Source organism: Lonchura striata, chromosome 11 (genome assembly GCF_050655825.1).
Source record: "Lonchura striata isolate lonStrDom1 chromosome 11, ASM5065582v1, whole genome shotgun sequence".
NCBI classification, from domain to species: domain Eukaryota; kingdom Metazoa; phylum Chordata; class Aves; order Passeriformes; family Estrildidae; genus Lonchura; species Lonchura striata.
The window spans coordinates 22453801-22480340 of NC_140713.1; the positions used below are offsets into that span (position 1 = coordinate 22453801).

A 26540-nucleotide genomic window follows, 5' to 3' on the forward strand; every position below is an offset into this window, starting at 1 on the left:
CTCTACAACTCCTGAAAGGTGGCTGTGCTCAGGTGGGGTTGGGATCTTTCTCCAGGAACAGACAGAACCAGAGCACACAGCTTCGAGCTGTATCAAGGGAAATATAGGTTGGATATCAGGAAAAAGTTTTTTACAGAAAGGTGATAAAGTTCTGCAATGGCTGCCCAGGGAGGTGGTGCAGTCCCCATCCCTGGGTGTGTTTAACAAAGCCTGGATGTGGCACTGGCTGCCAGGGTTGAGTTCAGGTGTTGGGGCTGGGTTGGACTCAATCTTTAAGGTCTCTTCCAACCCAGTGATTCCATGAATTCTGTGAGGAACGGAAGGAAAGAGTTTTAAGCTGAAAGAGAAAAGGTTTAGGTGGGATGTTAAGAAAAAATTGTTCTCTGTGAGCATGGGGAGGCCCTGGCACAGGTGCCCAGAGCAGCTGTGGCTATCCCTGGCAATGCCCAAGGCCAGGCTGGGTGGGATTTGGAGGAACCTGGGACAGTGGGTTGGAATGAGATGAGCTCTAAGATCCCTTCCAGCCAAAACCATTTGATGAATTGTAGCTTGAAAGATCCTTCTCACTCCAGTCCAATCCCAGAGCCATTCTTTCCAGCCTAGCTCTGGAAATCTGAGATTCACAGCAAAGCACCCACTCTGTGCTGTGGCACTTAACTTAGGCCTCTGACCTAACTGAGGCAGTTTAAGGAAGACACCACATCTTTTGTTGGAGATGTGTAAAAGCTATAACTTTATGGGAAACCTGGAGAAGAGCAGCACCCCAGGCAGGAGAGAGCAGCTGGAGAGCTGCTGGAAGCCCAGACATCCCAGGGGGTGTTCCTACACAGCCAGAGGCTGAGAGCAGGGGAAGGAAGCAAAGATGAGCCACCAATTTTTACCCACAGAGCTCTTCCACATCCTCTGGATGGAAAAGATTTAGCCCAGAGCAACTTGTCAGGAACTGTGCAAGGAATGATGTCTCTTCCCAATCCCTCTTGCAGGAACCTCTGCTGATCTCCAGTACCAGTCAGCACCTCCCAACCTCAACCTGGAGCAGCTGCCAGGACACGTCCTGCAAAGCAACATGACCTCTGTGATCCACACTGCTCCAGACCGTATGTCCCCCTTTTTATGTTATTTACAGCCCATTTTTACATTATTTACATCATTAGTGCCGGCACAGCCAAGGAATTGGGCAGCAGACACAGCTCAGAAAAAAAAAAAAAAGTTTATTTATTTATTTAAAATGTTATTTATTTTAAAAAGTTTATTTATTAAAAAAAATATATGTTCTTTAAGTTTATTGAAGTAAATGTAAGTTTAGTTAAGTTCTTTAAGTTTATTTGTATGAGTTTAAGTGTTACACTGGAATCAGAGCTCACAGCCCCCCTGGCTGACTCCTTCCCATGATTCCAAAGAAAAGTTAGGATTTTTAATGGTAGAATGACCCAGGGGGGTTTGGAGATGTTACTGAAACAACACAAGACTGGAAAAAAAGGGCGAGAAATCAAGACTGAGTGTTTCTGTGGATTTGGCAGCACTGGGAGGATGCCACAGTAGAGGACAGATGGTTCTTTATGGCAGGAGTTCCCTGTGGTTGCTGCCAAACAACAGCATCTGAATACGAGACCATCTTCAATCACCCTGGGCACTGCTGGGGTGTGGGTTAAGGCATTTATCCCCTGTAGGACCATGTTGTGGAAAAGGAAAGTGGAACAGGAGGGGGAATTTAACACCCACTGCCATGTAATCACCATGTCCTGCACTCACAGTCTCCCTCCCTCTGCCAGTTACAATCATTTACCTCCCATAGTTTATTTTGCTGTTTCTCAGCTATATAAATGTTGGCATCTTGTATTTTAAGTGGCTTTTATTTAGCTTTTAAGCCCCTTTCCAGCAAAGGAGATTAGAGAAATGCTGTGCTCTGTAGATGAGGTACAGTGGGGCTGCAGGCTGTCTGACAAGGAGATGAAGGATTGAAAAGCACTTGGGGGACATTCCTAAGAAGAACTGGTCCATGTCTGCCAGTCCGCCCTGTGCCTCCTCACAAACCAGGAAAGGAGGATGTGCCAGGATCCTCCTTCTCCTGGGCTGGTAGGATGGTTTGCTGATTTCTATGGAACAGCATCCAAGTCCACGTTAATTCTGTTTCTTTTCTCTCCCACAGCCTCTCCTGAGACATCCCTTCCATCTCCTTCTGCCAGCACAGGCAGTGAAGATTATAAGCTAGGCTCTAGCGCAGGGCCCAGCACCGTAGTGCAGCTGCTGCCTCAGCCAGTGATGCCCAAGCAGGAGATTTTATAGGGAGGAGGAAGGAGGAGCTGGGAGCAGTGTGGGATCCGTGCTGACAGTGAACCCGGCCCTTTCTCTTTGCAGAGGCCAAGCCCAGCACGCCCCTGCCTGCGGCCGCCGCTCCCACCCTTCCCCACCCGTGAGCCCAGGGACAGGGGCAGCAGCAGCAGAGGAGCCTCGCCACGGAATCCCCACCAGCAGCACCCCCATGGCACAAGGATTGGGGTTGGTGCCCTCCTCAGCAGGGCCAGGAGCAGTTTGTGATCTTTGTGGTCTTTGCTCGGTGCCAGCGCGACCCTCGCGGAGCCCGCGGCCGCTCCCTCCATCAGTCCCAGAGCCTGGCACAGCCCCTGGAAACCCTTCATGCCCACGGCGTGGCCTGAATTGGGATGAAAAGCTCTGTTCCCGGCACAAATCTAATCAACTGCACTCCCGTTTCTCCTGTTAAGCTTTAGGAAAAATATCATCATCGTGCTTGAAGGCCTTATTCCACCCACAGGGCCTTGTCCCAACAGGGCAGCCAGCACTTAATGCTGTCCAGTTCTCTTTTATGAACAGAAATGCCAACATTTGCTATTTTCCATAATTTCCAGTCTATCCAGAGTCCATTTGTGAGCCAGTGGGTGGACTCTGCCTTGTGAGCACATCTAACACCAGACAGCAGCAAAGATCTCTGCCTCTCACCACGGCTGCTGCTCTGGTCAATCCTCAAATCAAGGCTGACTTATCCCAAACCCTGCTTGTTATCTCCTGCAAACATTTTTGGAAGAAGCAAGTGCCCCAAAATACCTTTTTCCAGTACACAGATGTGATTTTTCTGTAGTTTTGTGTTTCTTTCTAATGTCTGCAACGTGGCTCTAAATTAGCCAGGAAAAGGAACAGGCAAGTCTGTGAGCCACGTTTTAAAAAAAAGGGGTTTCTATTTAAAACAAGGTGCTTCTGTCTTAATGTAAAATTTAATCAGCAGTTAAACAACAAAATAAATCAGCCCAGTGGTGACTACACAGCTTCAAGAGTTCCCAAAGTGCTGTTGTTTGTGCTATGGAGTTGATTTGAATGAATGAGACCTCATTAAAAAGCAAATTATCGAATTTCCACAAAACCTAAGCTCATTTGTGCACCAACCTCTACCAAACAGCCACTGAGAGATCAGGAGAGGCCGTCCTGAGCACTGGGACACGACAGAAAATTCCTGGTTCTGACCCTCTGCACAAATTCCCAACCCACCCCTCCCTGCTGATGGCAAAGCCGAGCTGGTGGAGCCCAGAGGGGTTTGGGGAGCACCTGGAGCTGCTCAGCTGGAGGAAAAACAACCCCAGCACTGAGAGGGAACCTGGGAACAGCAGCAGGGGAATTTCAGCTGCTCACCTGGAGGAAACAACCCCAGCACTGAGAGGGAATTGGGAACAGCAGCAGGGGAATTTCAGCTGCTCACCTGGAGGAAACACAAACCCAGCCACTGAGAGGGAATTGGGAACAGCAGCAGGGGAATTTCAGCTGCTCACCTGGAGGAAATAACCCCAGCACTGAGAGGGAATTGGGAACAGCAGCAGAGCTTCCAGCAGCAGGGGAATTTCAGCATTGCCATTCTGCAGCACCACAAAGCCATCAGAGAGCAGCTCGAGTTTCACCTGGATCAGAATGTTTTCTTCTTCTCCTGCCTCTGGTGAATCTGAGCTGACATTTTCTGCTGATAACCCTGATTTGAAACAGCTCAATCTGGAAAGCAGGTTCCACTGCAGGCATTCCTGCTGCATGACAGATGCAACTGTTGTGAGCCAGCACTGCTTCCAGTGCCTCCAGCAGCTCCATTCCATTCCTCTTCCAGACATTAAATGTACATTTATACTCATTAATGGTAAGAAAATAAATCTATAGGGGAAATAAATTCCATATTCTCGTATTTCATCCGGACAGTCTGCCTTTTTTCTTGAATTCAAAACCAAGTTTCCAAGGTTCTCCACTGATTTCTCCAATACAGATATCTATTTTTCATTAAAAAGAATCACCTCTGGCTGCAAAGCCTGGCTTCTGCTGGATACTGATGGAATTCACAAACTAAGAAGAAAATAAAGTTGTCCATGCACCAGTGAATATCAGACTTAGCCCCCTGTGTTCAGTTGGTCTGATGAAGGTTTGCAGCAAGAATAATTTACTGTATAAAGGCCCAAAATGGAGAGTTTTGCTGTGAATCTTTCTGGCTTCCCTATCTCAAACCCCACCCTAAATTAAACCAATATTCTTATGCAAACACACCTTGTAAGTGACTATTTTATTGCAATCATGGTTTTGTTAACAAGAGGTTCAAAGCCATCATTTAATAATATTTCCCTTGCCAAGTGCCATTTGCTTAACAGAATGGGGCACCTCAGGCAAGAAAATCTTAAAATATTTCGGAGTTATCCGTTTCCTTACCAATTCTAATATTTAACATCTTTAACACCAAATGTGGGTCCAATATTAACTTTATGCTGCATTATAATATAAGGAGAAATTGCAGAAATATTTTGGAGGTGCAAAGTTTTACTTCTGTTATTAAAAACCAGCCTGTGCTTGCTTTGATGCCTGCTGGATAATTTCCAGCAGGCAATTTTGAATTTATATTAATTTGTATTTATATTCTGGTTGGGGATGACAAGAGTGAAGTGCAGGACAGGAGCAGATATGCTAATGGAACACAGGCAGGAAAAAAATGATAAGATATTCAGAACACAAAAAAGCATGACTAAGTGAAAGAAGCAGAATAAAAAATTAATAATCTTGTCACTGAAGAAGCACCAACCACATTAAAATTAGAATTGACCTGTAACCCTGTTCAGAAGAAAAAAAAAATAAATATATAAAACCAATGCTGGTGCACTTCATTTTAGTGTTATTAACAGATTCTAGAATAATTTTACAGCCCAATTTCAAAACCCCTTAAGCCACTTTCTTTCTCCAACATTACTGGACCTGGAGCCAACAAAGAGATGCAGAACAATTGTAGAAATTTAACATTTCTGCACAGGACAGGCATAAAGAAATCCATAAATGAATTCTTGCTAAGTCCAAGACTTCAGAAAGGATTCCTGGAACAATACTGACATTGCTACTAGGAATTAAACAAGAAAATAAAAAGGAGATAAACTGGCAGGATCCATCTGCAGGGATGCCTGTTGCTTTCAGAGAATAAACAAACTCTTCCTTAAAATACACAAAACCACAAATCATTAACCTGCTCCAAAATATCAGCAGCACTGGCACAAAGCCTGTGCTCCTGGATTTGAAGCTCTTTTCTCCATAGAAACATCAGAGCAGAGTGTGATACAGACCCAGAAAATATCTCACAGTGTATTTCAGAATTATTGCAAAGGGGGAACGAACAATTTTGAGTCTCTCCATCCTTTCCTGCCATTTGCTCCTCCTCCCCCTTGTTTGGGTGGACACTCCCAACCTGCTGCTCCAGGCTCAGAACTCTCTTTGCTCCTGAAGCTGCAGAAACAGAGGAAAAATGCAACATTCGCACAGAAAAACTGTAAACTCAAACCTGTATTTATCCCAAATTTCCTGGAAGTGCAAAGGCTGGAATACTGAGGTAAGTTTTCAGGTTGGAAGTGTTTTCCCACTCACCTCAGACAATCAGGGTGGGAACAAGATGAGATTTAAGGTCCTTTCCCATGTAAATCATTCCATGGCTCTCTAATAAAATAAGCAACTACACCAGAGGATGAAGAAAAGGGAATGCTCAAGAAGGGCTAAAAGGAGAGGAGCCTCTTTAATTTGGACCAGCATCACCTGTTAATTAATATAAATACAAATTAATTACAAACTGAAGGATTCAAGACTATTTCCCTTAAGCTGCTTCAATCTAAATATATGTGTAAAAATCCCTGACACGTAGAGAAATTAATCAGCTAAGACTTCAATTCATTAGTTTATTCTTTTGTACATTAAAAAAAAAATTACAACGTAAGGATTTGAAAAGCCGAGTAAACCGGATTTCACACGCACACATTTGCCAAGTCACAGGGTTCAACCACCTGGAGTGCTATTTTCTGATTTTCTCATGGAACAATATACACAGTAAGAGCCTTGGGACAAAGCCAGACACCTTTTTTTTTTTCTCCTCAATCTTTAAGGTGTGCAACTGAATCTGCACAGAATCCTGTGGAACTTCCAGCTTCCCCCTCAGTTTTGTTCACTGAAATTCCAGTGGATTCCCACCTAGGAAGGCTCCAGCATTCCACAGCACCACCCTCCCCCAAGCAAAAATACCCCAAAGTATTGCACAGTTTTGTTCACAGGGCACAGACAAGAAATGGATCCCTCAGTCCCTTCAGCCAGCCCGTGGAACAGAAACTGATGGAGCTGGGATGGGGATGCCAGGAAGAGATGGGGAAGCAGGGCACTGAGAAAGGGAACAGCTCCTGCAGGGCACAGAGGGTGGGGTGGGATGCAGGGCTCTGAGCTGCTTGAGGTGGGACAGGTCACCAGTGCCACTGGCTGAGCAAAAGCAAGAACAGGACAATTTTAAGGCAAGTCCCAAAACAGGGAGCTATTTACTTTCTAGGCACGATTTCAAGCTATGCATCAAGGCTCCTGCTTTATCCTTTATATGGTCAGTCATTTATAGGTTAACAATAATACAAAAAAAATAGTCTAAATGTCATTTTTAACGAATCAACTTTTAGCTGGATTTTTATTACTTGCAGCTTGTATTTCATTACTTGCAGATTTATTAACATTTTTTAGCACTACTGTTGTTTGTCAGGCCCACATGAAGCAACTCTAGATCTATATTGCTCTGGTTTCTTCAAAGTAGTTTTGGTTGGAAATAGTTAAATTCAAAACAACTCGTTCTATTGCAGATGTTTCTACATTTAAGATGTGCTGTACTTGAAAAAGGAGGGAAGTTGCATCTTTCTCTGCTTTGTCCAAGGGATCACGAACAACTTTCCCTCTATGCAAAGTCTGTACAGTAAAAAAGGGGCAGAGCAAGACCCTACAAGGACAAAGTGTTTGCAGTGAATTACCCCCTGTTTGTCCAGGGGGGGTCCTGGGCATCACCTGCACATGAGGAACGTGTGGGACACAGGGACAAGCTGAAAGAAAAAGGAGAAGTGAACAAAGCACAATTCCCTGAAATCTGGACTGAGAAGGCTGGAGATCAACTTCCACCAGCACGCTCCTCCTAATGATTGACAACTGCATCCAAGGACTTGGACTCATTAGAAAAACACACAGGTAATTCCCCAGACATTTATCAAATAAAAAGAGTTGAACAAAAAAAAAAAAGGGGAAGTAATCTCAGAAAATAAATTAGAGTAGCATGACAACATTTGGCTTCTTTAGTGTGACCACGTGCTTATCCTGCTGTGAAGATCATGGCAGATCCAGTTCCTGTCTCGGAATTAATGAGATGTCTGTGACAATAAACGTAGAAAACTCTGCTTGCTACAAGCAAATGTCTGATATCAGTTTCACCTGGTCACAGACTATATGTAGACAGCCTTCTCTGGCCCCAAAATAAATACTATATAGGATTCTTGCAAGTTCCAGCATATTTAGACTCAAACAGAGAACTCAGGTCCTCCTTTCTTTCCTCGCAGTAGCAGCCTCCTGATCCGAAATCCTGCGAAGGGGTTGATCCACAGCAGGGAGGGCTGGCCCCCAAAAACAGATTTCATCCCTTCCCAGCGGAGCCTGCGCTCCCACGTTGGCTTTTCACTCTTGAGTCTTTCAATCTCCTGTAAATAAACACAGGCAGGGAGGCACTGCTAAGTCCAAGGTTTAGTTTCATCTAATAGTGGCTATAAAAACCAAGGTTTGCATTTTTATTGTGTTGTTCCTCAGCTGATTAGTTTCTTACTGTTATTTATTAATTATTAAGGAAGAAGTTAGGAACTGTTTGAGCCCTGTGGCTGCAGGGCAGAAGATTTAGAACATAAAATACGTACAAAAAGGTCGATATACCTCTATCTCTTTCCCCCTCAAGCTAAAAGACAAAAATCCCAGAAAAGCTGATGGATCCACGTGCAATATCCTAGACTACAAGTTGTTTATTCAATTAATGAAAGCAGACAGGAAGGCTCCTGCTCCACAATTACTGGAGGCAGGATTACTCTCCCAAATGCATTATTTTGATGGTCATTTTTTGTGCTTCCCACTAATGAAGGCTCAATATTCACCAGCTGTTTTGCACTTACTCCTCAGTACAGAAATACACTTTTAAACATGAGAAAACATTGAACAGTCACAGGATTCAATTTCCTTATGTTTCCAAGCAATTATTCTCCCCAGATGTGACACTGCAGATGTAAGGACCAGGGAGCCAATGACCCAAACTCTGTTTTATCCTCTGGTAAAATGTATCACAGTGAGGTGAGAGACAGTGATTTTCAGTGTAAAATTGAGAAAAGCAGACACTTCCCGTGGCACCCAGCAGGAATTTGTGCCAGCTGAGAAGGGAAAGTCAAACCTCAAGTCAGAAGCTTTGCATTCTTTGTCATTTAAACCCAAATTACAAAATGCCAGAAAAGCAAATAGTGCAAGAGCTTCTGTTAGAAAGCAACCCCAGTAAATCATTCCAATCTTCCCAACTGTCAAAAATAAAAATTATGAACTATTGAAGTTTTGCAGCTTTCTCCAAAATAAGAACCTCTCCTCATGCAAATAAAACCACATCTAATCACATCTTCCCAGAATAAATTTTACGAATATAAAAAAGTCAAGGTTTTTACCGTTTCATCGTTGCATATTGAGTGGATTTGGGTGCCAAACATGACTGCAGTGAAAGTGAGAAACAGAAAACCCTCAAGGCACAAGAAGATCATCAGGATCACAGTTACAGGTGGAGAGAAGTCACTGCACTCTGTGAAAATGGGATATTGTAGTTACAAAAAAAGCCCAACAGCAAATTGCAGAGCATGTCCTACATGTCTGGCACTTGAAATAATATTTCACATTTAAAACAAACTTCTGATTTTGCAGCAGCTTTATTTGCTGATCAAGAAAAGAAAGAATTTTATGGAAGCAACACTTCTGGCTTCCTATAAGGCACATGGTTACTATCTCTGCAATCCTGCCTCAGGATTTCAAGGCTGTCAAATAAATGTTTGCACATGAGGTGAGTGAAGAACTCAGAACTGCACATGAGAGAGCAGCTTGGAGCTTCCTGCATGGCAGATGCTGTAAAACCATCCCCACTGTCAGCTCTGACTTGCTAATACAGATGTTCCACTTGACTGTCGTTGCTTTATTAATTTTTTTTTTTTAATTCTCCAAAGTAATCAGCTTCTGCCTCACACTTCTATCTCTGGAGAGCCTCTGATCACCTGATTAATTCAATTATATTTAAACAAGGACAATGTACAGGAAGGCGAATGTTTCACATAAAACAAAGTCCTAAGAGTCCATCTATTTAATGAAATACCCAGAAAAAAAAAAAAATCACATGGATTTCCCTGTTGCTTCATTTACCAAAAGAACACTTCAACAGTCTGCCAAAAGCACAAGACCAGAATGAGCTAAGGCACACTGGAACATTAAGAAATACCAGCCAGAAACCAAAAACCAAACAAACAAAAAAAAACCTGGGATAGTTCAGGGAATTTCCTTTCTCCAGGAGCCCCACAGCTGACTCCAGTAATGGAACAAGGGAGAAACCTGTTTAAATTTTAGGTGTCATTCCCAGAACTGAGGTGGGGCACACAAGGCCCAGTTTTAGGTGATATAGTGCTGAGGTGCCTGAGGACCAGCTCAGTTTCCTTCCTACTACAGAGGTAGTGAATTACTACTGTGTGTAAAGGGACTGAGAATGCCCCTGACAGACACAGCTCTCACAGAGAATGACTAAAGGAAAGGGGAGAAAAAACCCTGAAAGGAAAAGGAGAGTGATGGATAAACAAATCTGAAATGTTTTATGGATATCACTGAAAGGTGGGGCTAAAATAGGAATGCTATGACTTTTCCCCAATATCTACTAGATTATGATAATGAAAATTAAGGATTTATTTGCTCACCAGTCCACTGCCCTCGGACACAGGAGAAGAACTGAAATCCACAGAGTACAAGAGCATGAGCTGAAATTAGGGCTATGTACATCTGCAAACAAGAGACAGCATCATTTCACTCACTGTCAATGCAGAAAAAACAGCAAAACCAAGAAACTTTGAAACAACAGCAAAAAATTAAAATCAATAGGGGTAGAAATACCTTGCATAGAAGGAAAAAACCACAAAATTTAACAACACAATCATGTCCTAAAGCCATTACTCACTCAGCACAAACTGAATTGTTATAACCAAGGTAGACTCAGGCTAAAATCAAGCTGCTGTTGCTGCTCACTTACCGTAAACAGAACAAAGAATCTCTGATTTTTCTCCCCCACACAATTGTTCACCCATGGGCAGTGATGATCCATCTTTCGGATGCATCGCTTGCAAATACTGGAACAAAGGACAAGAGGCTTCTGGTGAGAAATTGTATTTTAAATGTAGAAACAAGGGCAGCCAGTGGTCACAGGATGATGTACTGAAATATTTCTTGACAAAGTCCAGACAGGGATTTTATTTGTATTTCTTTAAAGAAACTATTTGTTCCCTCTCACAACTCAGCTTTTGTTTGCACCAAAACAGACTGTGTACATAAAATACCCCTCACAATAAAACAGTATCAAGCAAATACAGAACTTCAGACTCCTGCAGCTCAGAACAAGCCAAGCTTCAGCTCTCTCTCATTCAGTATTAATAAGACCCTTTCCCTTCTGGAGGAGTTTTTTAGGTAAATATTTCACTTTGACAGGCTTTGAAGTTGTAAATTTTATTTGTGGATAAGAAGAAATCCAAGAAATTCACATCTTCAAGGGAGAAACTGTCACTCTTGAGGTCACACTGGCCATAAAACTCTACTTATGCAATCAAAATCTCAACTAAAGCACAGCTTACAGTATCAAACCTTACAGTATCAATCCTGTCTTCAAGAGAAAACACAAATATTGAAACTATAACCAGCACTTATGGAGTAGCCACTTGTTCATGAATGCTTGAACACTCCTGTTCTCTGCTGGTTCACTTGGTTCCTGCCCAGTTTTGAGTACAGGCTATGTTCACAGAAGACAAATAAATACTCCAGTAACTCCATTTTACATCTGCTATACAGCATCAGAGGGCTCAGTTCTGCAGCCAAATATGAAGAATTACACACCAAAAATGAAACAGTTGTAACATCTGTTGTAGTTCTTCATAAATCAATAGCTTAAGCAATGCTGATATTCCATTTTCCCAGCTTTGTACTTAGGACAGCCACACACCCAGTGCTCCAGATTTTCCTACAGAGTATCCAGAATATTAAACATTTTCACTTCAGCAGCCTAAAAAATGCAGGCACTGTTATTCAAACCCCTTTGTTTTAACACAGGCTGATTTACGTGGGGTATCTACAAGTGCTGCAGTGACAAACCACAAAGCAAAGCTGCGTGACTGTCACTGGAGAGACAAAAGAGGGAGGTGTGGGGGGAAATCAATGCTCTGAGGCAGAAAATAATTTTTAAGTCATCACATTTGTATGATTCTAAAGTAATTCAGCATGAGGCAGAACACACCATGTGCAGGTTATGGGGAAGAATCCCAAACGAAGCTTTGCTCTGGGCTATCAAAATCCAACCCCTACGTTCCCCCTGCCTCTTGTTTTATGGACAGCAATAAGGATTCATCCTCTGCTACAAATGATTTTTTAAATATAAGTGAAAATCCCAAAACCAGATAAACACCACAGCTACTCTCTGGTGCAGGAAAACTGGGTATCACTTGAGAGGAGACCTTCAGGAGGCTCCTCAAAAGACTTTCCCTGCTGCCTGCAAGATCAGCCTCTCATTTCCCTGAGTAGCACAACCAGACAAGGCTCCTGATGTGCCACAGAATCAATGCCAGCACTCTAAAAAGCAATATTAATGTGAAGTGCTGAGTAAAATCCTACCCAGGCTCAATTGAGCTGAAGGCTGGAGGATGTGAGGTGGGCAGGACTTGATTCTGCTCATTCAGAATTTCTCACAAGCCCACACAGAGCTCTCACAAAGCTCAGATATCTGGAGCCCTGCCTTCATTCCTGATCTCCCACCAACAATCTCACTGCTCCAAGCAGTGGTTCTGCCTTCTTCCTACCCCATCCCTTGTATTTTATTCCTTTTTATACAGCAGGAGTGTGGGGAAATCCCTCCTTCAGCTGCACCCAGGGTTGTTCACGAGAGAGAAGCAAACAGAACAAGCACCCGTGGATGGAGGAAAGCCTCTCCTCCAGCCTGGAATTGCTGCTCCATGAACTCAGGCAGGTGCAATTACAGCTCTGAATGCCAAAGATAACATTCAGAAAGACACAGCTAAAGACTCAAGAGAAATGGGTGTGGATAACAGATATTCCCTGGGAGCCTGGTGGAAACATCTCAGTGACTTTGTTCAGAGGAACAGTTCCCCACACACAGAACAGGTAGAAATGATGACAGCTGTGCTCCTTCAGTGAAAATGAAATCCCATTCACGCGGGATAGGGTTCTTCCCTGTGCAGAAAATGTTAACTGCTCACTAAAACACCACTTTAATTTCATCACTTTATTTCAGAGATGCTTAGCTGTAGATAAAAGGTTCTTGCTCTTTTCCCCATCACTAATGTGTATCATGAAACTATTTTTCTTCCTTAAAAGAACTTCTATTGCAGTGTTGCACAACAATTTTCGTAACTACATCCTAAGAGTCTCTTCTGTTAATAATTTACTACTCAAAACATGCACTGTGGCTCTCTCTGAGTGTAAGTATTTCCCAACAGCAACCAACTTCAATTTCCATTTTCAAGTCTCTTCTATCAGCAAATTGCCACTTTGAATACTTGGGACTAGATCATTCTTTTAATGTCCTTGGAATGGGTTTGCAAACCAATAAAAAAATTGGCAGCATAATCAAACAAACATTTCTTCTATTGGGTAAACTCCTGCAGTGATAAATCAAAGGCAAAGAGTCAGATTAACAGAAACAAAGACAATTAAACCAGAAATCCAGCTGCTGAGAAAAACATGACAGCAGCCTCATAACACTTTCAGGCTCTGGCTTTCTCTTTCAGATGTTCTGTGGAGCCATGGATGCACTGAGCAAGCCCCCAAATGCCTCTTTTGCCCTTAGGTAAAACATGTGACAGAATATTTGACCAAATATTAAAACAATTCCTAAGACACAAAGCTGGATCCCCAAACAGGTGCCTGGGGAAAACAAAGCCTTTGAAAACACCAGGTATTTTCTTTATCACAGACATTACCCATTCTTGCTCTGCTTTAACAATAAATGTTGCTGAAATTCCTGCCATAAAGAAGGTAGCTTCAGGATCTCTGATACTCCAGATCTTTTTCTGTCATATGTATTTCAACAGATGATATCAGATATCTTCACTTAGGGCTCCTTCCAAATCAGCAAATCAGACCAGGACCAAAGATGTGGGAAATGCTTTCCATAGATACCTGCAAAGTCTCTATAGGAATCAACCTGATTATGGGATGAGAAAATGAGTGAGACCCAGCCCTTCTTTGCAGGGGCTCCCAGGTGGACACAGAACCGGGCTCTCCTGGATCCCCAGGGATTTTCCAGCCATCCTCCGGGGAACACTCTCAGGCTGATAAAGCAGCAGCAGCAGCAGCATCCCTGCACAGCATGGCAGCCCTGGGATCTGCACCTGAGCAAAACCAGCCTAAAGCACACACAAACCAACTGGAGATCGTTCCATCCTCGCCTGTTTATCCACGGAACTTCTCCCTTCACACTCCAGATCCAAAATCCCACTCACAGCTGAAAGAAGAACAGGAGCTCCATGCCAAGGCTGAGTATTTATAAATGAGAGCAGCTTCTCAGCCGTAGCACTGAGCACTGACACACACTTTTAATTTAGAACCCACAGAGCTCCAGAATCATCTCAGAGTCCTGACAAGACTCTGCTCTGTTCTTTTGACAGGCACTAACTCAGAGATTTCAATTTAGGACTTCTCACAATTCAACACACATCACTCCCCACACCTAGAGAGCCACCAGAAGCATTTGCATCTTTATGTAAGCCCTGATTATGCAGGCACAGCTATTTTCAACTGGCACACAATAAACACTACAAAAGCATTTCCACAGTGCCTGAAAACGCCAAAGATTGAGAATTAAAAACATACATTTACTATGTCTTCCATAGCATATTTAGTTCATCATTTCTGTCCTTTTTGAAATGGATTTTCAATAAGTGGAAGTGCATTTAACCAATTATTCATGCAACTCTGAAAAAATATTCTGCCAATTCACACATAACTTCAAATGAACTGCAAAGAAGAGATGACACAAAGTAATAATTTAAAACTACTCTAAATTTTGTTAATTTAAGAATGCAGGAGTCACTTCTTAAATTGGCTCCTCTCAGAAATTTCTTAGAGATTCTTTTCTTTGCCCTGCATTACCCACAGCACAATAACTGGAATGATGTACAAGAAAAGATATTCACTGATCAAAATTATTTAAGACACCAGTGCACAGTTATTTTAATAAAATCTTAAGAGTTTCTTACTTCTCTCCCCTCATCCACAGTCATTTTTGGCCATAGTACATTACACTCATATAATACTCTGCAATGTAAGAATTTGAGATACCAAAAGAAATTTGTGGAGGAAAAAAAATGAACAAATATCAGGAATGTTATTCCATGCCTCCAAATGCAGAACTCTTTAAGGAACTCTGGCATACCTGCAGTGGTGTGCACGCTCAGGTTTGATACTACAGCACTTGGGACATTTGTAGATCACTTCTCCTGGTTTCAGTTGCAAATTATCCATGTATTCTTTAGTGGCATTTCCTTTGGGCACAGCCCCCTGCAATCATTTCAATTAGAGGAGAGAAAGCTTCTTAAATGGCATGAGAGCATTTAAAAATACATTTCATAGACTTCATACCAGTAACCTCAGGATAATTGCTGAAATAAGTTCATTTATTCAAAGCAAGTCTGCTATAAGCCAGAATCAATTCCAAATGAATAAATTACCTCTGCTTGACCTCAAATTCAGCTTTATTCCAGCAAAACTCATCTCTGGCCAAGTATTAGCTTAATTCTCATAGAATATCCTGTCACCAGCCCACAGAAATGAAGAGGGAGACACATCTGATACAAGCACTGCCCATCATTTGCTGAGAAGTTACCCTGAGTATTTCTTGTGGCATTTGATTAATGGGCCAAGCCATCCAAAAAAGTTAAATCAGCAACTACTTGAAAGATGTTATTTCAACTCTCTGAAGGTTTAACCACCTGCCCCAAGTCTTGAGAACAGTCTTTTTTTTTTTTTTTTTTATTAAAATCTTTAGCTTGGACACTGTTAGCAGGACCAGCACTGGCTTCTTTAATCTTTATTGTGCAGCTTCGTGGTAAAGAGTTGAAGGAACTGATTCGAAAGAAAAATAATCAATTGGGAAAAGAAATTAACTTTTAGTGATTAGTTCTATGATCTGATTATCACAGAGCTGCACCCTGAGTTCAGGATCTAAATTTGGATTAGTCAAGAGAAAATAATGGACAGCACCACTGTCACCCTGCTCATTTATGGAGATAAATGACTGTGAAATAAACTGGGATGTGACAGCCAAGTGGATTTTCTGTACCAACTGCTCCAGGTCAGCACTTCCTTCACACAGGGAAAGCTTTCTTCAGGTCAGCCTAAGTCAACTGCAACATTCTACAATTAATTCTCATTCAAAAAAAGTCCCCTGGCAATATGAGCACTTGACACAGACACCTTAAGAAGTTCAGGGACAGAATTAAGAAGGCAGCAGAATTCAGATTCCACTGCCAAACACCCCTCTGCTGAGGCAGGGAGTTTTTGCTATCCATGGCCTGGAATAATAAATTTGTGCTTGTGTTGGCCAAGACACAGCCCAGGTCCTGTCCTAGGTGAGCTCTTTGGCTGAGTGGTGCTTCAAACCTGACCAGGTGCTCATAGGGGTACACAGAGACTTCCTGAAACACTCCTGTTGTAGTCCTCAGGTGGATTTTGCAATCTGAACATTCCTACCCCAGTTAATATTTAGTGTCAACATTTCACATTCCCCTATTCACCTGCCACAAGGGTGTGAACCTCAGACCATTCTTTCAAGCATTTTGATGACAAAAATAGACTATTTCAAAAATATCTTTCACAGTCACAGCCAGCCACCAAAAATCTGTTTTTATAGTTACAAGAGTAAATTCAATTCACATAAGTTTTGAGGCATTTCATTCCTTTCATCTTAATTTCTATCACACAGTTGTGTCTTCCATTCTGGGAGTCAGCAAGAAAGGAATGGAGGAAAAAAGCAGTGACTCATCTCAGTTTGGATCATAAAAAACACCACAGGTCTAGAAAGACACACAGTTTTACCAGCTCATATTTATAAGCAATAACTCCTTAAATCATTAACTCTCTTTAGCTGTCATAGTTTGTAGAAGCTGTGATATTTCATCACTGGGTGTGGACAGAAGTAAATCAAAGACTTAGAAAATCATTAACTACAACACCCTGCTGGGTTTTTTAACTTCTCTCTACACTGCTACTGGAGAAAAATCTCCATTTTTCTCCAAAAATCTGGAGAAAACAGATGTTTTCCGCAGATTTATTCCCTCAAAATACTAATAGATATTAGTACAAAATTAACCATTTCATCTCTTGAAATCTTGAGGAGTAAAAGTTCTAAGAAATGAACTCCTACACTCTTACAATGCTTCAATGTATGCTCAGCTTAAATCTCCCTTCCCTCTGACTCTAAATATTCCAAGACAAAAATGCAGGAATCACATGGGACAGTGGTTTTTCCATTATGCCAAGCGTGCCTGAGGTTTTGCAGCACATCCACCTCTAAAAGTTCTTCCATGTGCTACAAATGGAAGCATTTCAAGAGATGCAAAAGGATGAAGGTACAAATTCTGAAAATAAATCTGATGAAAAAAAGCAAGAAAAATGAGGACAGAAAAGACTAAACTTTATTAGCTTCTTCAGGACCTGGAGTAATATTTTACTGGGTTTTTTTGAGTCTAACACTTTTATAAATTTTATATTGACTGCTCCTCTATGATTTCCTTAATGGAGTAACAGAAGAAGTAGAGGTACTGTCCTGATGATAAGCACAGGTAGTATCAAAACCTTAAGAGTTTTGAATCTAACACGAGGATTTTGACTCTAACAGGACGATTTTGACTCTAACACGAGGATTTTGAATCCAACATGAGGATTTTGAATCTAACATGAGGATTTTGATTCTAACATGAGGATTTTAACTCTAACAGGACGATTTTGACTCTAACAGGACGATTTTGAATCCAACATGAGGATTTTGAATCTAACAGGAGGATTTTGATTTTAACATGAGGACTTTGACTCTAACATGAGGCTTTTGACTCTAACGCTACTTTTCCCAGCAGGAGAAGACCTGGTATCACTTCTCCAAACTTCTGTGCAGATGGAGGGAACAATCCAATGCCAAGGAACTCCTGGATACTTACTGGATCAGTGAGCATAGTCCTCAGATGCGACGACAGAGCCAGCACTGCCAAGCAGTTAAAGAGAACCCCGTTGATCACGGAGTACCAGAAGTCTTTGGAAGGCAGCAACATGACAAAAGTCACTACAAAGTCTGCATAGACCACCAGGAGCCAGGTCATGACGGCACAGACCATGCCACAGCCATCCCGGATGAACCAGACCCTCTCAGCCATGTCAGCCTCCGAAGAGGAGGAGGAGGAGTCGTAGCTGTCATTGTCGGCCAGGAGCGGGTGGTGCTCGACATCGCGGAAACGGTGCCCTGATGACTGCATGGTTTGCTGGCCTCGCCCTGCAGGGACAAACACACCCCCACCACCACCATCAGCATCATTTTATTAATTATTAATGAGGAAATAGAGTCCAGCTGGCTCTGGGGTTTTGTTTCTGGGAGATAAAGCATGTTCAAGTTCAAATGAGAACTTGGATTCTTTTTGACATCTGAGCGATTCTGTGACTACAGCAAGATGAACATGAAGGAAGCAGGAACACATTTTAAGGTTTTGGTTTTAGGGTTTTTTTTTGTTTGTTTTTAGTTTTGTTTGTTTTTAGTTTTGTTTGGTTGTTTTTTTTGTTTTTAGTTTTCTCATAATTCTACTCTAATGTCATTGGTAATAAATTAAGCTGATTTCCTCAGGTCAAGCCTGTGATGGTAATTGCTGCATGATCTCTCCTGCTCTTCTCTGGACCCACAAGCCTTTTTTTAATATTTTCTCACACATTTCTGAGAGAGAGAGACACAGACCAGCTTTGGTGGGTGTCAAGTCAGGGTTAACCCTCCACTAACACGTAACTTCAATGCCTGACAAAGGGATTTTAGACTGTTTTCATTTCCATCACGCTGTGCTCATAAACCACTCCTCCTCTTTGTTAAAAATTCAACTTCTCTCTTTTATCTCAAACTAAAATGGCAAAGTCTTCATTAAATTACAGCTCCTGTCTCTCTGAAAACAGCAAATTATGGCACCAGACTGTTGAGTTCTCATTCTTCTCCAGCAAGTGAGGGAAGAGTAGAAAGGAAAACCAGGAAGAAAATAAAGCTGTTCTGATACTTCACTCACAACAAACAACACAGCAAGTTAGAAAGCAGCTAAATTTATTGACAAAAATGTTATTGTTTTGGAAACCACAAGTCTGTTACAAAGATGTATTGGATAACTTATCAAATGGTCTCAGATCAACCTAAACTTAAGGGAAATAAATAGTTCTGGTTAAATTAACATGGCAACAGATTACATGAATCAGATTTTCAAAGAACACACTAATTAATTTAATTTCATGAGAATTCTCTTAGGGCTTTGTTGTCCTTCCAACATGGAACAAAATCCAGACTTGAAGCCTTAACAATTCTCATGAAAACAGAATTATTTTCCAGACATCTCTCCCAAGGAAAGATATGGCATGGCAAAACTGAAGTGCTATCAACAAACAGGAGACAAATTAAAGCTTAAACATTAGGCCTCAAGAAAATCCTGCTGCTTTAAAAGTATACTGTGTTTTAAAAATCATATTGATTCCTGCTCTTAAAGGCCATATCTGAGAGAAACCTGAAAGCATTTCTATTGATTTATGACAGGCATACAGAGGTCTCCCTTTTTCCCCTTATTAATGGCAGCCTATACACAACTGTAGGGATTATGGCACTGCAATTTCCATCCCAAGACCTTGAATATGGGACCTCTAGAATGGTCCAAGTGACTATTACAGGTGAAGACACTGGCACTGAGATGGTTTTTGATGAAGCTGTGTTTGTCTAAACTTAAAAACTCTTTATCAGGAATCAGAAGAACACATTCTGCCCAGGAAATCCTTCTATTCCTTAAGCCTTGATGTTAGAACCAGGCAGGAGCAATCCAAGAAAGCAGAAATGAAAATAAATACATGCAGATGCAGCAGAGAGATGTGAGAGCAACTGCAAAAATAGCTGGGAAGCTCCCAGGACACTGTGAGGTGTCTGAAGGACACATCCTCTGCTTGTGGAACAGAGCAAACTGAAATTCAGCTCTGCTGCTTGGATCTATTACAATTTCTAGGAGTTAAATTGTGTTTTCTGTTCACACATTGGGGTTTTTTTGGACAAACTTCCTCTCTCTCACCAGAATGCAGCTAAGCCAAGGATGAAGATGTCACACACTAGAAAATTACCTTAGAAAAAAATGAACCTTATCTCTCTTAAAAGTAATTTAAGCTTATCTTAACCTAAATAAGGCCCTCTTTTCACCCAGTTCAAATTATCCCGATCTTTCTTAATGTTCAGAGTTAAAACTACAACCTGTCCCAATTAAGTCAAATAGCACTTTGGGACATCACCACCCCTTGTGGTCAAGAAAATTTAAGTGTCATAAAAATACATAATTAGCAGTTGAACCATGAAGATAACCATGCAAACCAGTAATTACTTCAAAAAAAAAGGGCTTCTAAAACTTTTAAGGAATGTTTTAAGTACGGAATGGCACAGAATCACTGCATTCATTTTGCTTAAATATCTTAAAGACAACCAACAAATTTTAGCACAATTAAAGAAATCCAAAACAAAACAAATACCTCAAAAATGTTTAGTATGTTATTCTGACATCCTTCCTGCCTTTGGGTTATCCCTGGTTATTCACATAGTCATGTCTGATGTAATCTGAAAAGACATCACCAACAAACTGATTAGCAAAGCCGCAACAGGAAAATACTGTTAAATACAAATAACAGACATCAACAGTAGCACTCTGAAACATGCTGCATGCAGCTCCAATGAAAAAGTTTGTGTTTTATTTAGAAAACCAGGTACTTGAAACCTTGACGTTTTTCACTGTTAACTTTTGGAAATCACCACATGGCACTTGGAGCAGGATTGCAGCACAGAACCTTGCATTACATTTCTATTTGGGGAAGAGAACAGAAGAGGTGTGGGCCTGAATTGCTGTCTGATTACGGCTGCCTAAAGAAGTACCTAGAGTTTTCTTCTTCATTGGTTTTATTCTCTATTTATTTGAAGTACATTTTGAGATGGGGAAATCACTCTTATTTGCGAGGGTAACAATATACTTTGAGAGTAACATAAGGATTCTGACATTTAAGAGCTACAGCAAATACAAAGTCACTTTCTTGAAAAGCTTCAGAAAGCAGCTTGTTAGAAATAGATACTCCAAACACAACATTACTGGTGGAGTTCTTTAGTACCCATTTTCAAATGTTCCCAGTTCAAGGGGAATTGAAAAGGAGAAGTCTCTTACCTTATTTAAACAAACCCAAACATTCTAGTGCAAGACTAGATGGTAACGCAAATGTTTATTATGAACATATCAGAATTATTTAATAGACTGGGGTGGAAGGGACCTTCAAATGTCACCTAACGCCACTCCCTGCCACAAGCAGGGACATCTCCCACTATCCCTGGTTGCTCCAAACCCCCAAGCAACTTGAGCCTGGACATTTCCAGGGATGAGGCATCCCTGACAGAGCTTCCCCATCCTCACTGTGAAAAACTTTGGATATCAAATCCCAGCTGACCCTCTCTCAGTTTAAAACCATCCCCCTTATCTTCCGTATCACTGCAGGAAGCTGTGATTGCTTTATGGTTTGCTTTACAAATAAGCTTTTAGACTTCTCTTAAACTTCACAATATTGTGAAATGACACCCATTAAGTTGTCGCTGAGGTGGCATTTGGTGGCAGCTGAGCAGAGGCACAGGAGCAGACAGGCTGAGTGTCTGCCATTCCTGTGCAGTGCCACCCACCCGTGGGGAGCTGGGGATGACAGCAGTGGAGCACGACACACTCAGCCTCTGCAGGTGAAATACTCAACTCACAGCAACCGGCTGCAATTGCTCGTGGGGAGTCACTGACGAGACAAGGACGTGATTTATTCACTCAGTCCCTAATCCCAGCTGCAATCCTGTGCAAAGCCTGTGTTTAGCACAGCCTCACCAGTTACCGTGTATGTGCAAGTGTCCCCTCAGCTCGGCTTGGCAGGGATGATGGATTTCGGCACTCCCCCTTCCCTCTCCTCCCCAGCTGCCCACAGCAGTGTCCCCACCTGGGTCCCTGTGAGGACCAACGTTTGAAAGCTCTCCCTTTGTGAAGAGCTCAACATCCCCACCGAGATGCTCACAGCTTCCCTCTGCTCTTCATTTATTTGCTTCAATGCCTGTCCTAACCAAATTTACTCTTTGTTGCATCCTTAGAGTACAAAAGGGCAAAGCATTACATTTCAATCTCTAATACATCAAGCAACAGTTTTTAATTTGACCTCGTACAAATCTTTATTTAGCACCAGAAGATAACACCAAATTATTCAATGCTTCATGCCCAATGTTATGTTTGCACATGTGGTTATACTAAACCTAACCCAACCCTGTTCCACTTTTAGGTGTTATTTGAAATTCTCAGGTTGGGAATATCTCATCTGACCCTGAAACTCAGGTCTAAAATGCAGATGGTACTACTGGAATAAAGAAAACCAAACAACTTTTGAAGAAGTTATGTTATAAATTCACGATCACCAGAAAGACGGCCCTGTAAGATCATTTTGTTTAGTGGAAGAAGGTTGCAAAGGGCATTAGGAAGACAAATGCCACAACACAAATAATTGTATCATAAGGCCCCTGAATTGGTAATTAAATTTTAAAAAACAGGCACTTCAGGATTAAAAACAGTCCTTTTTCCTGCTATTTTTGAGTATAAATAGAAAAGTATTGTTGTAGGAAAAAAGAAAAGCTTATTTCTCTGTAATTTTTTTGAACAAGTAAGAATTTATATACAGGCTAAAAAATCCATCAGCTGTCAAAGCATAAATTTTTTTGGTTGCTTTTTCCTTTAAGCCACACAATGGACAGTTCCTAAGATTCCTCCCATTTCAGTGGTAACACAATAAAGAAAATGCCTTTATTTCAACATTTCTGATTGCTCTCAATAGTTGCAGAGACACCAACACATACTGCACATTAGAATAATAATCCTGCAGCACTTGCATCCAATGGATTTAAATCCTACCTGGAAGCAAGAGTACTGGTGGCAAATCAAAATTACAGCCCTGCAATCTCCCTAAGAGGTTACAGCATAAACATTAACTCCAGGAACTTGGGAGTTTGAAGTAAACCAAGCAGGCAAAGCTCCTCCTGCACCCATGGGCAATTTGGACTGTTCGCTGCTGACAGATAAATATCTATCAGATGATGTCTGCACAGAGTCATGTCTAATTTAGAAGAATCACCTACTTTTATTAGAGATTCAGGCAAGCCAAGCTGCAATGGCATTTAAAAAATAAGCTGTGGCTTGTTTCAATTCTTTCCCAGTGACTGGCCTAGCAGCCACCCTCTCAGCAGTTTGGGAATCTGGGATGTCCTTAACGCAGCACACACAACTCTGGAGAGCAGCAGCTGAAATAACTTGTGATGGAGATCCATGATACAACCCTGGAGTGTCACCATCAACTTATCCCCAGATCCACGCTCAGTGGCACAGCTCACCATCTCCCAAAAACCCTGCTGTTGTTCTTACAATATACTAAGTGTTTATCTCTTGAATTTCCCACTTATGCCTTGCAGCCCTTTCCTTGTGCTGGTCCAACTCTGCTCTCCTGTAGGCACACAGGGACAGGCCAGGTGAACATGGAATTAATGTGAGATTGTTTGTGTGCACACATTGAAGAGAATATTCACTAAGTACATATTTAATACAGTCAATTTTCAAGCTGCAGTAACAATTCTCCTTAAGCCAGCCTATAGGGAAACAGTGGAATTGCTCCTTTCCAGCTGTGAAAAGGGGATGTGCTGCTTCTAAATCACCTCAGACTAAAGGTATACAGAAATACTTCAGCATAACTATGAAGGTCTTCTTGGGAAGTTGATAATCTCATTACTTATGTATTTTTTCAAACTGAAAGAAAAGAAATTTAGTTTAGACATACAGAATGAACTGCTCCCAGTGAGGGTGGGAAGGCCCTGGCACAGGGTGCCCACAGAAGCTGTGGCTGCCCGTGGATCCCTGGAATTATTCAAGGCCAGGGTGGATGGAGCTCTGAGCAATCCCATCTGGGTGAGGATGTTCCCAGAGGGGCTGGGAACAAGATGATCTTTAAGGTCCCTTCCAAACCAAACCATTTCTATGATTTAAGACAGTAGCATCTTTATAAACATCCTCAAAACCCAGAAATGAGAATTCAGAGTAAAAGAATTTATTAAAAATGAAAGAAAACACCCCAATGCACATATTCAGAACACATATTTGTACAAAATATCACAAACCTTGCTATCAGACATGGAATAGATCTGTGATACCAAATCACTCTTCCAAAAGCACAAAGGAATACCAGAGATGTTCAACAGGATATCTTTTCAATAATACACCTTTCACCCTGAGATGTGAAAGGCAAAGAAAATATACTACACCTGACTTTGCTGCCCAGCAAAGAACCACAATATCTGATCCACCAGGAGTTCACTGGGTACAGCAGCAAGGACAAAACGCTCCTGGATTAAACAACCTTCACCTGAGAAGGACACGAACACAATCTGTGGCTGGGCTTTGATTTCTGCCTCTTCTGGAACAGGGCCACAGGCTCAAATTCAGATTAAGACTCCACAAGGCTGCAGGTTCACACCAATACCAACACTGGCATGTGAAAGCTGAAAGTTTTACCTCTTTGCCAACAGCAATTGCATGCATTATATCCTACTTAAGAGAGTAATTTTTGTTTTTCTAATTTTTGCATTCATCAGTGCAGGCTCTATCCTCACACTCCACTGAAGAGCTCAGGTATCACATACAGTGATTGCTCTGTAATAACCTGGCAAGCACATTTTTATGTCAGCTGTTATATCCACATCCATGCCCATGTGATTCTTCCTCCTAGGTTCCAAAAAATAATGCTATTGCTCAAAATATTCTCACTAGCAACTTCCAATATTCATCAGAGGAATGTTCAAGCCTTTGTTTCAATTGCTCTTCATGCCAGACGCATAAATCCTCACATCCTCTACGTTCTTCACATTCAGCCATTCAACCACTGCAAAATTCCATCCATTCACTTTCCTTAAAAGTTCTCCATCCTCATAAAACACATGAAAAAGAAATCGTCAGATCACATAAAAAATATACTATGCTAAAGGAAAACCAAGACAAGAGATAGAGTATTCAGAGAGATAAAAGTATTACCAATTCCTTTCAGCCATGGAGATCTCAGCTATTTAACTCTAATCTCAAACCACTAAAATATCACATCAGTTTCATCTCCTAATGAACCACTACGGCTCCTTTTTATCTGTACATTTTCAAAGCCAGTAAGCATTCACTTCAAAAGAGCTAATTTAAGTCTGTTAATGTGAACAGTCACGGCGACTTCAACCTAATTATGTCTCCAGCAAAGCAAACACTTACATCACTGTAATTCTGCATCCCGATACCATCATATGAGTGGATATTCAGTACAAAAAGTAGCCAGTGGTTTCCCAATCTCTTTTTTTCTTAATGGCACAGATCACACGCTGCGCTGTACGAACCCACCCTCTCGTTTGACAGCAATCTGCATCCCCACTTCCTGCAAGCGCTGTTCTCCCCTCCTGGAAATGAGGAGAACGAGGAAACACTTAAATCTCGCTGTTCTCCCCTCCTGGAAATGAGGAAAACGAGAAGCACTTAAATCTCGCTGTTCTCCCCTCCTGGAAATGAGGAGAACGAGGAAACACTTAAATCTCGCTGTTCTCCCCTCCTGGAAATGAGGAAAACGAGAAGCACTTAAATCTCGCTGTTCTCCCCTCCTGGAAATGAGGAGAACGAGGAAACACTTAAATCTCGCTGTTCTCCCCTCCTGGAAATGAGGAAAACGCGAAGCACTTAAATCTCGCTGTTCTCCCCTCCTGGAAATGAGGAGAACGAGGAAACACTTAAATCTCGCTGTTCTCCCCTCCTGGAAATGAGGAAAACGAGAAGCACTTAAATCTCGCTGTTCTCCCCTCCTGGAAATGAGGAGAACGAGGAAAGACTTAAATCTCGCTGTTCTCCCCTCCTGGAAATGAGGAGAACGAGAAGCACTCACATCAGGGACCATCCCCGGCAGGGCAGGGCCGGAAAGGTGGGCGCAGACGGGATCTGCCCGCTGCCCTTCCAGCCTCCCCCGGCCGCAGCTCGGGCTCCACAACCCCGCGCTGCCCACAGGGACACGCTTCTGCCCGCAGCTCCCGGCGGACAGCTTTTAATTTCTGAGGGGGTGCAGATAACGCGGAAAGCGGCAGGAGACGCAGAAACACCCCACGAGTGCGCCCCAGCAGCACCCAGCGCCCAGCCCGGCCTGAGGCTGCCCAGCCCCGCTAACCTTCCCCGCTCGCCCTTCCGGGGCCGCGAGCGGATTTACCTCAGCAGCGGCGGAGGCGCTGGCCCCGCTGCCCCGGCGCGGCGCTGGGGCCGGGCCCCGGCCGCTGGAGCTCCGCGCCCGCCGCCACCGCGCCCGCGGCTCCCGAGGCTCCCGAGGAGCCGCAGGATCCCGGAAGCGGCGGGGGCGGCGCTGCCGCGGCCGGCGGAAGGGACGCAGCGGCGGCGGGCGGGGCGCCCTTGGTGCGGCTGTGAGGGCCGGGCAGAGCCGGGGCTGCGCCCGGGGAAATGGGGTTGACCTCATGGAGCGGGCACGGGGCAGCGGTCGCCCTCACGGAGCGGGCATGGAGGGCAGAGATCGCCCTCATGGAGAGGGCACAGAGGGCAGCGATCGTCCCGCCGCCCCTAGGGAGCCCTGAT

The 26540-nt window shown here is 42.6% G+C and overlaps 2 protein-coding genes across 10 annotated transcripts in view; one reads left to right on the top strand and one right to left on the bottom strand.

Annotated features, from left to right (window-relative positions):
* The window catches only part of LOC110476369 (hepatocyte nuclear factor 4-beta), an 81178-nt gene extending 73630 nt beyond the window's left edge, over positions 1 to 7548 (top strand). For 2 of the 4 annotated variants that reach the window (XM_085589903.1, XM_085589904.1), the window contains one exon: positions 984 to 2276. In XM_085589903.1, coding sequence (XP_085446029.1) covers positions 984 to 1294 — 311 coding nt within the window. In that variant the 3' untranslated portion in view covers positions 1295 to 2276. Of the gene's footprint in view, positions 1 to 983 lie in introns of all 4 variants that reach the window. The other 2 variants (XM_085589905.1, XM_085589906.1) reach the window with 2 other exon arrangements.
* On the bottom strand, positions 6178 to 26310 carry ZDHHC7 (zDHHC palmitoyltransferase 7). 6 transcript variants are annotated; one of them, XM_085589908.1, is made up of 9 exons: positions 26164 to 26246; positions 25191 to 25372; positions 20368 to 20452; positions 17787 to 18115; positions 15008 to 15132; positions 10604 to 10700; positions 10275 to 10356; positions 8994 to 9124; positions 6178 to 8000 (listed from the first exon to the last, which is right to left on the bottom strand). In XM_085589908.1, the coding sequence occupies exons 4-9, from the start codon at positions 18096 to 18098 to the stop codon at positions 7824 to 7826; spliced, it is 924 nt and encodes a 307-aa protein (XP_085446034.1). In that variant the 5' UTR covers positions 18099 to 18115; positions 20368 to 20452; positions 25191 to 25372; positions 26164 to 26246; the 3' UTR covers positions 6178 to 7823. The 6 variants fall into 6 exon arrangements, with proteins under 6 accessions (XP_085446034.1, XP_085446033.1, XP_085446036.1 ...); XM_085589907.1 differs by having other exon boundaries at positions 25191 to 25422; positions 26164 to 26211; XM_085589910.1 differs by having other exon boundaries at positions 25317 to 25422; positions 26164 to 26210.
* Positions 26311 to 26540: the final 230 nt, after the last annotated feature.

Coding starts and splice junctions, on each gene's coding strand:
- ZDHHC7 (XM_077786383.2), bottom strand. CDS start 18,098: ATGCAGTCATCAGGGCACCGTTTCCGCGATGTCGAGCACCACCCGCTC. Junction 10,701..15,007: donor GAGCGTGCACACCACTGCAG/GTATGCCAGAGT, acceptor CCTTTGTTCCAG/TATTTGCAAGCGATGCATCC. Junction 10,357..10,603: donor GATTCTTTGTTCTGTTTACG/GTAAGTGAGCAG, acceptor TCTTGTTTGCAG/ATGTACATAGCCCTAATTTC.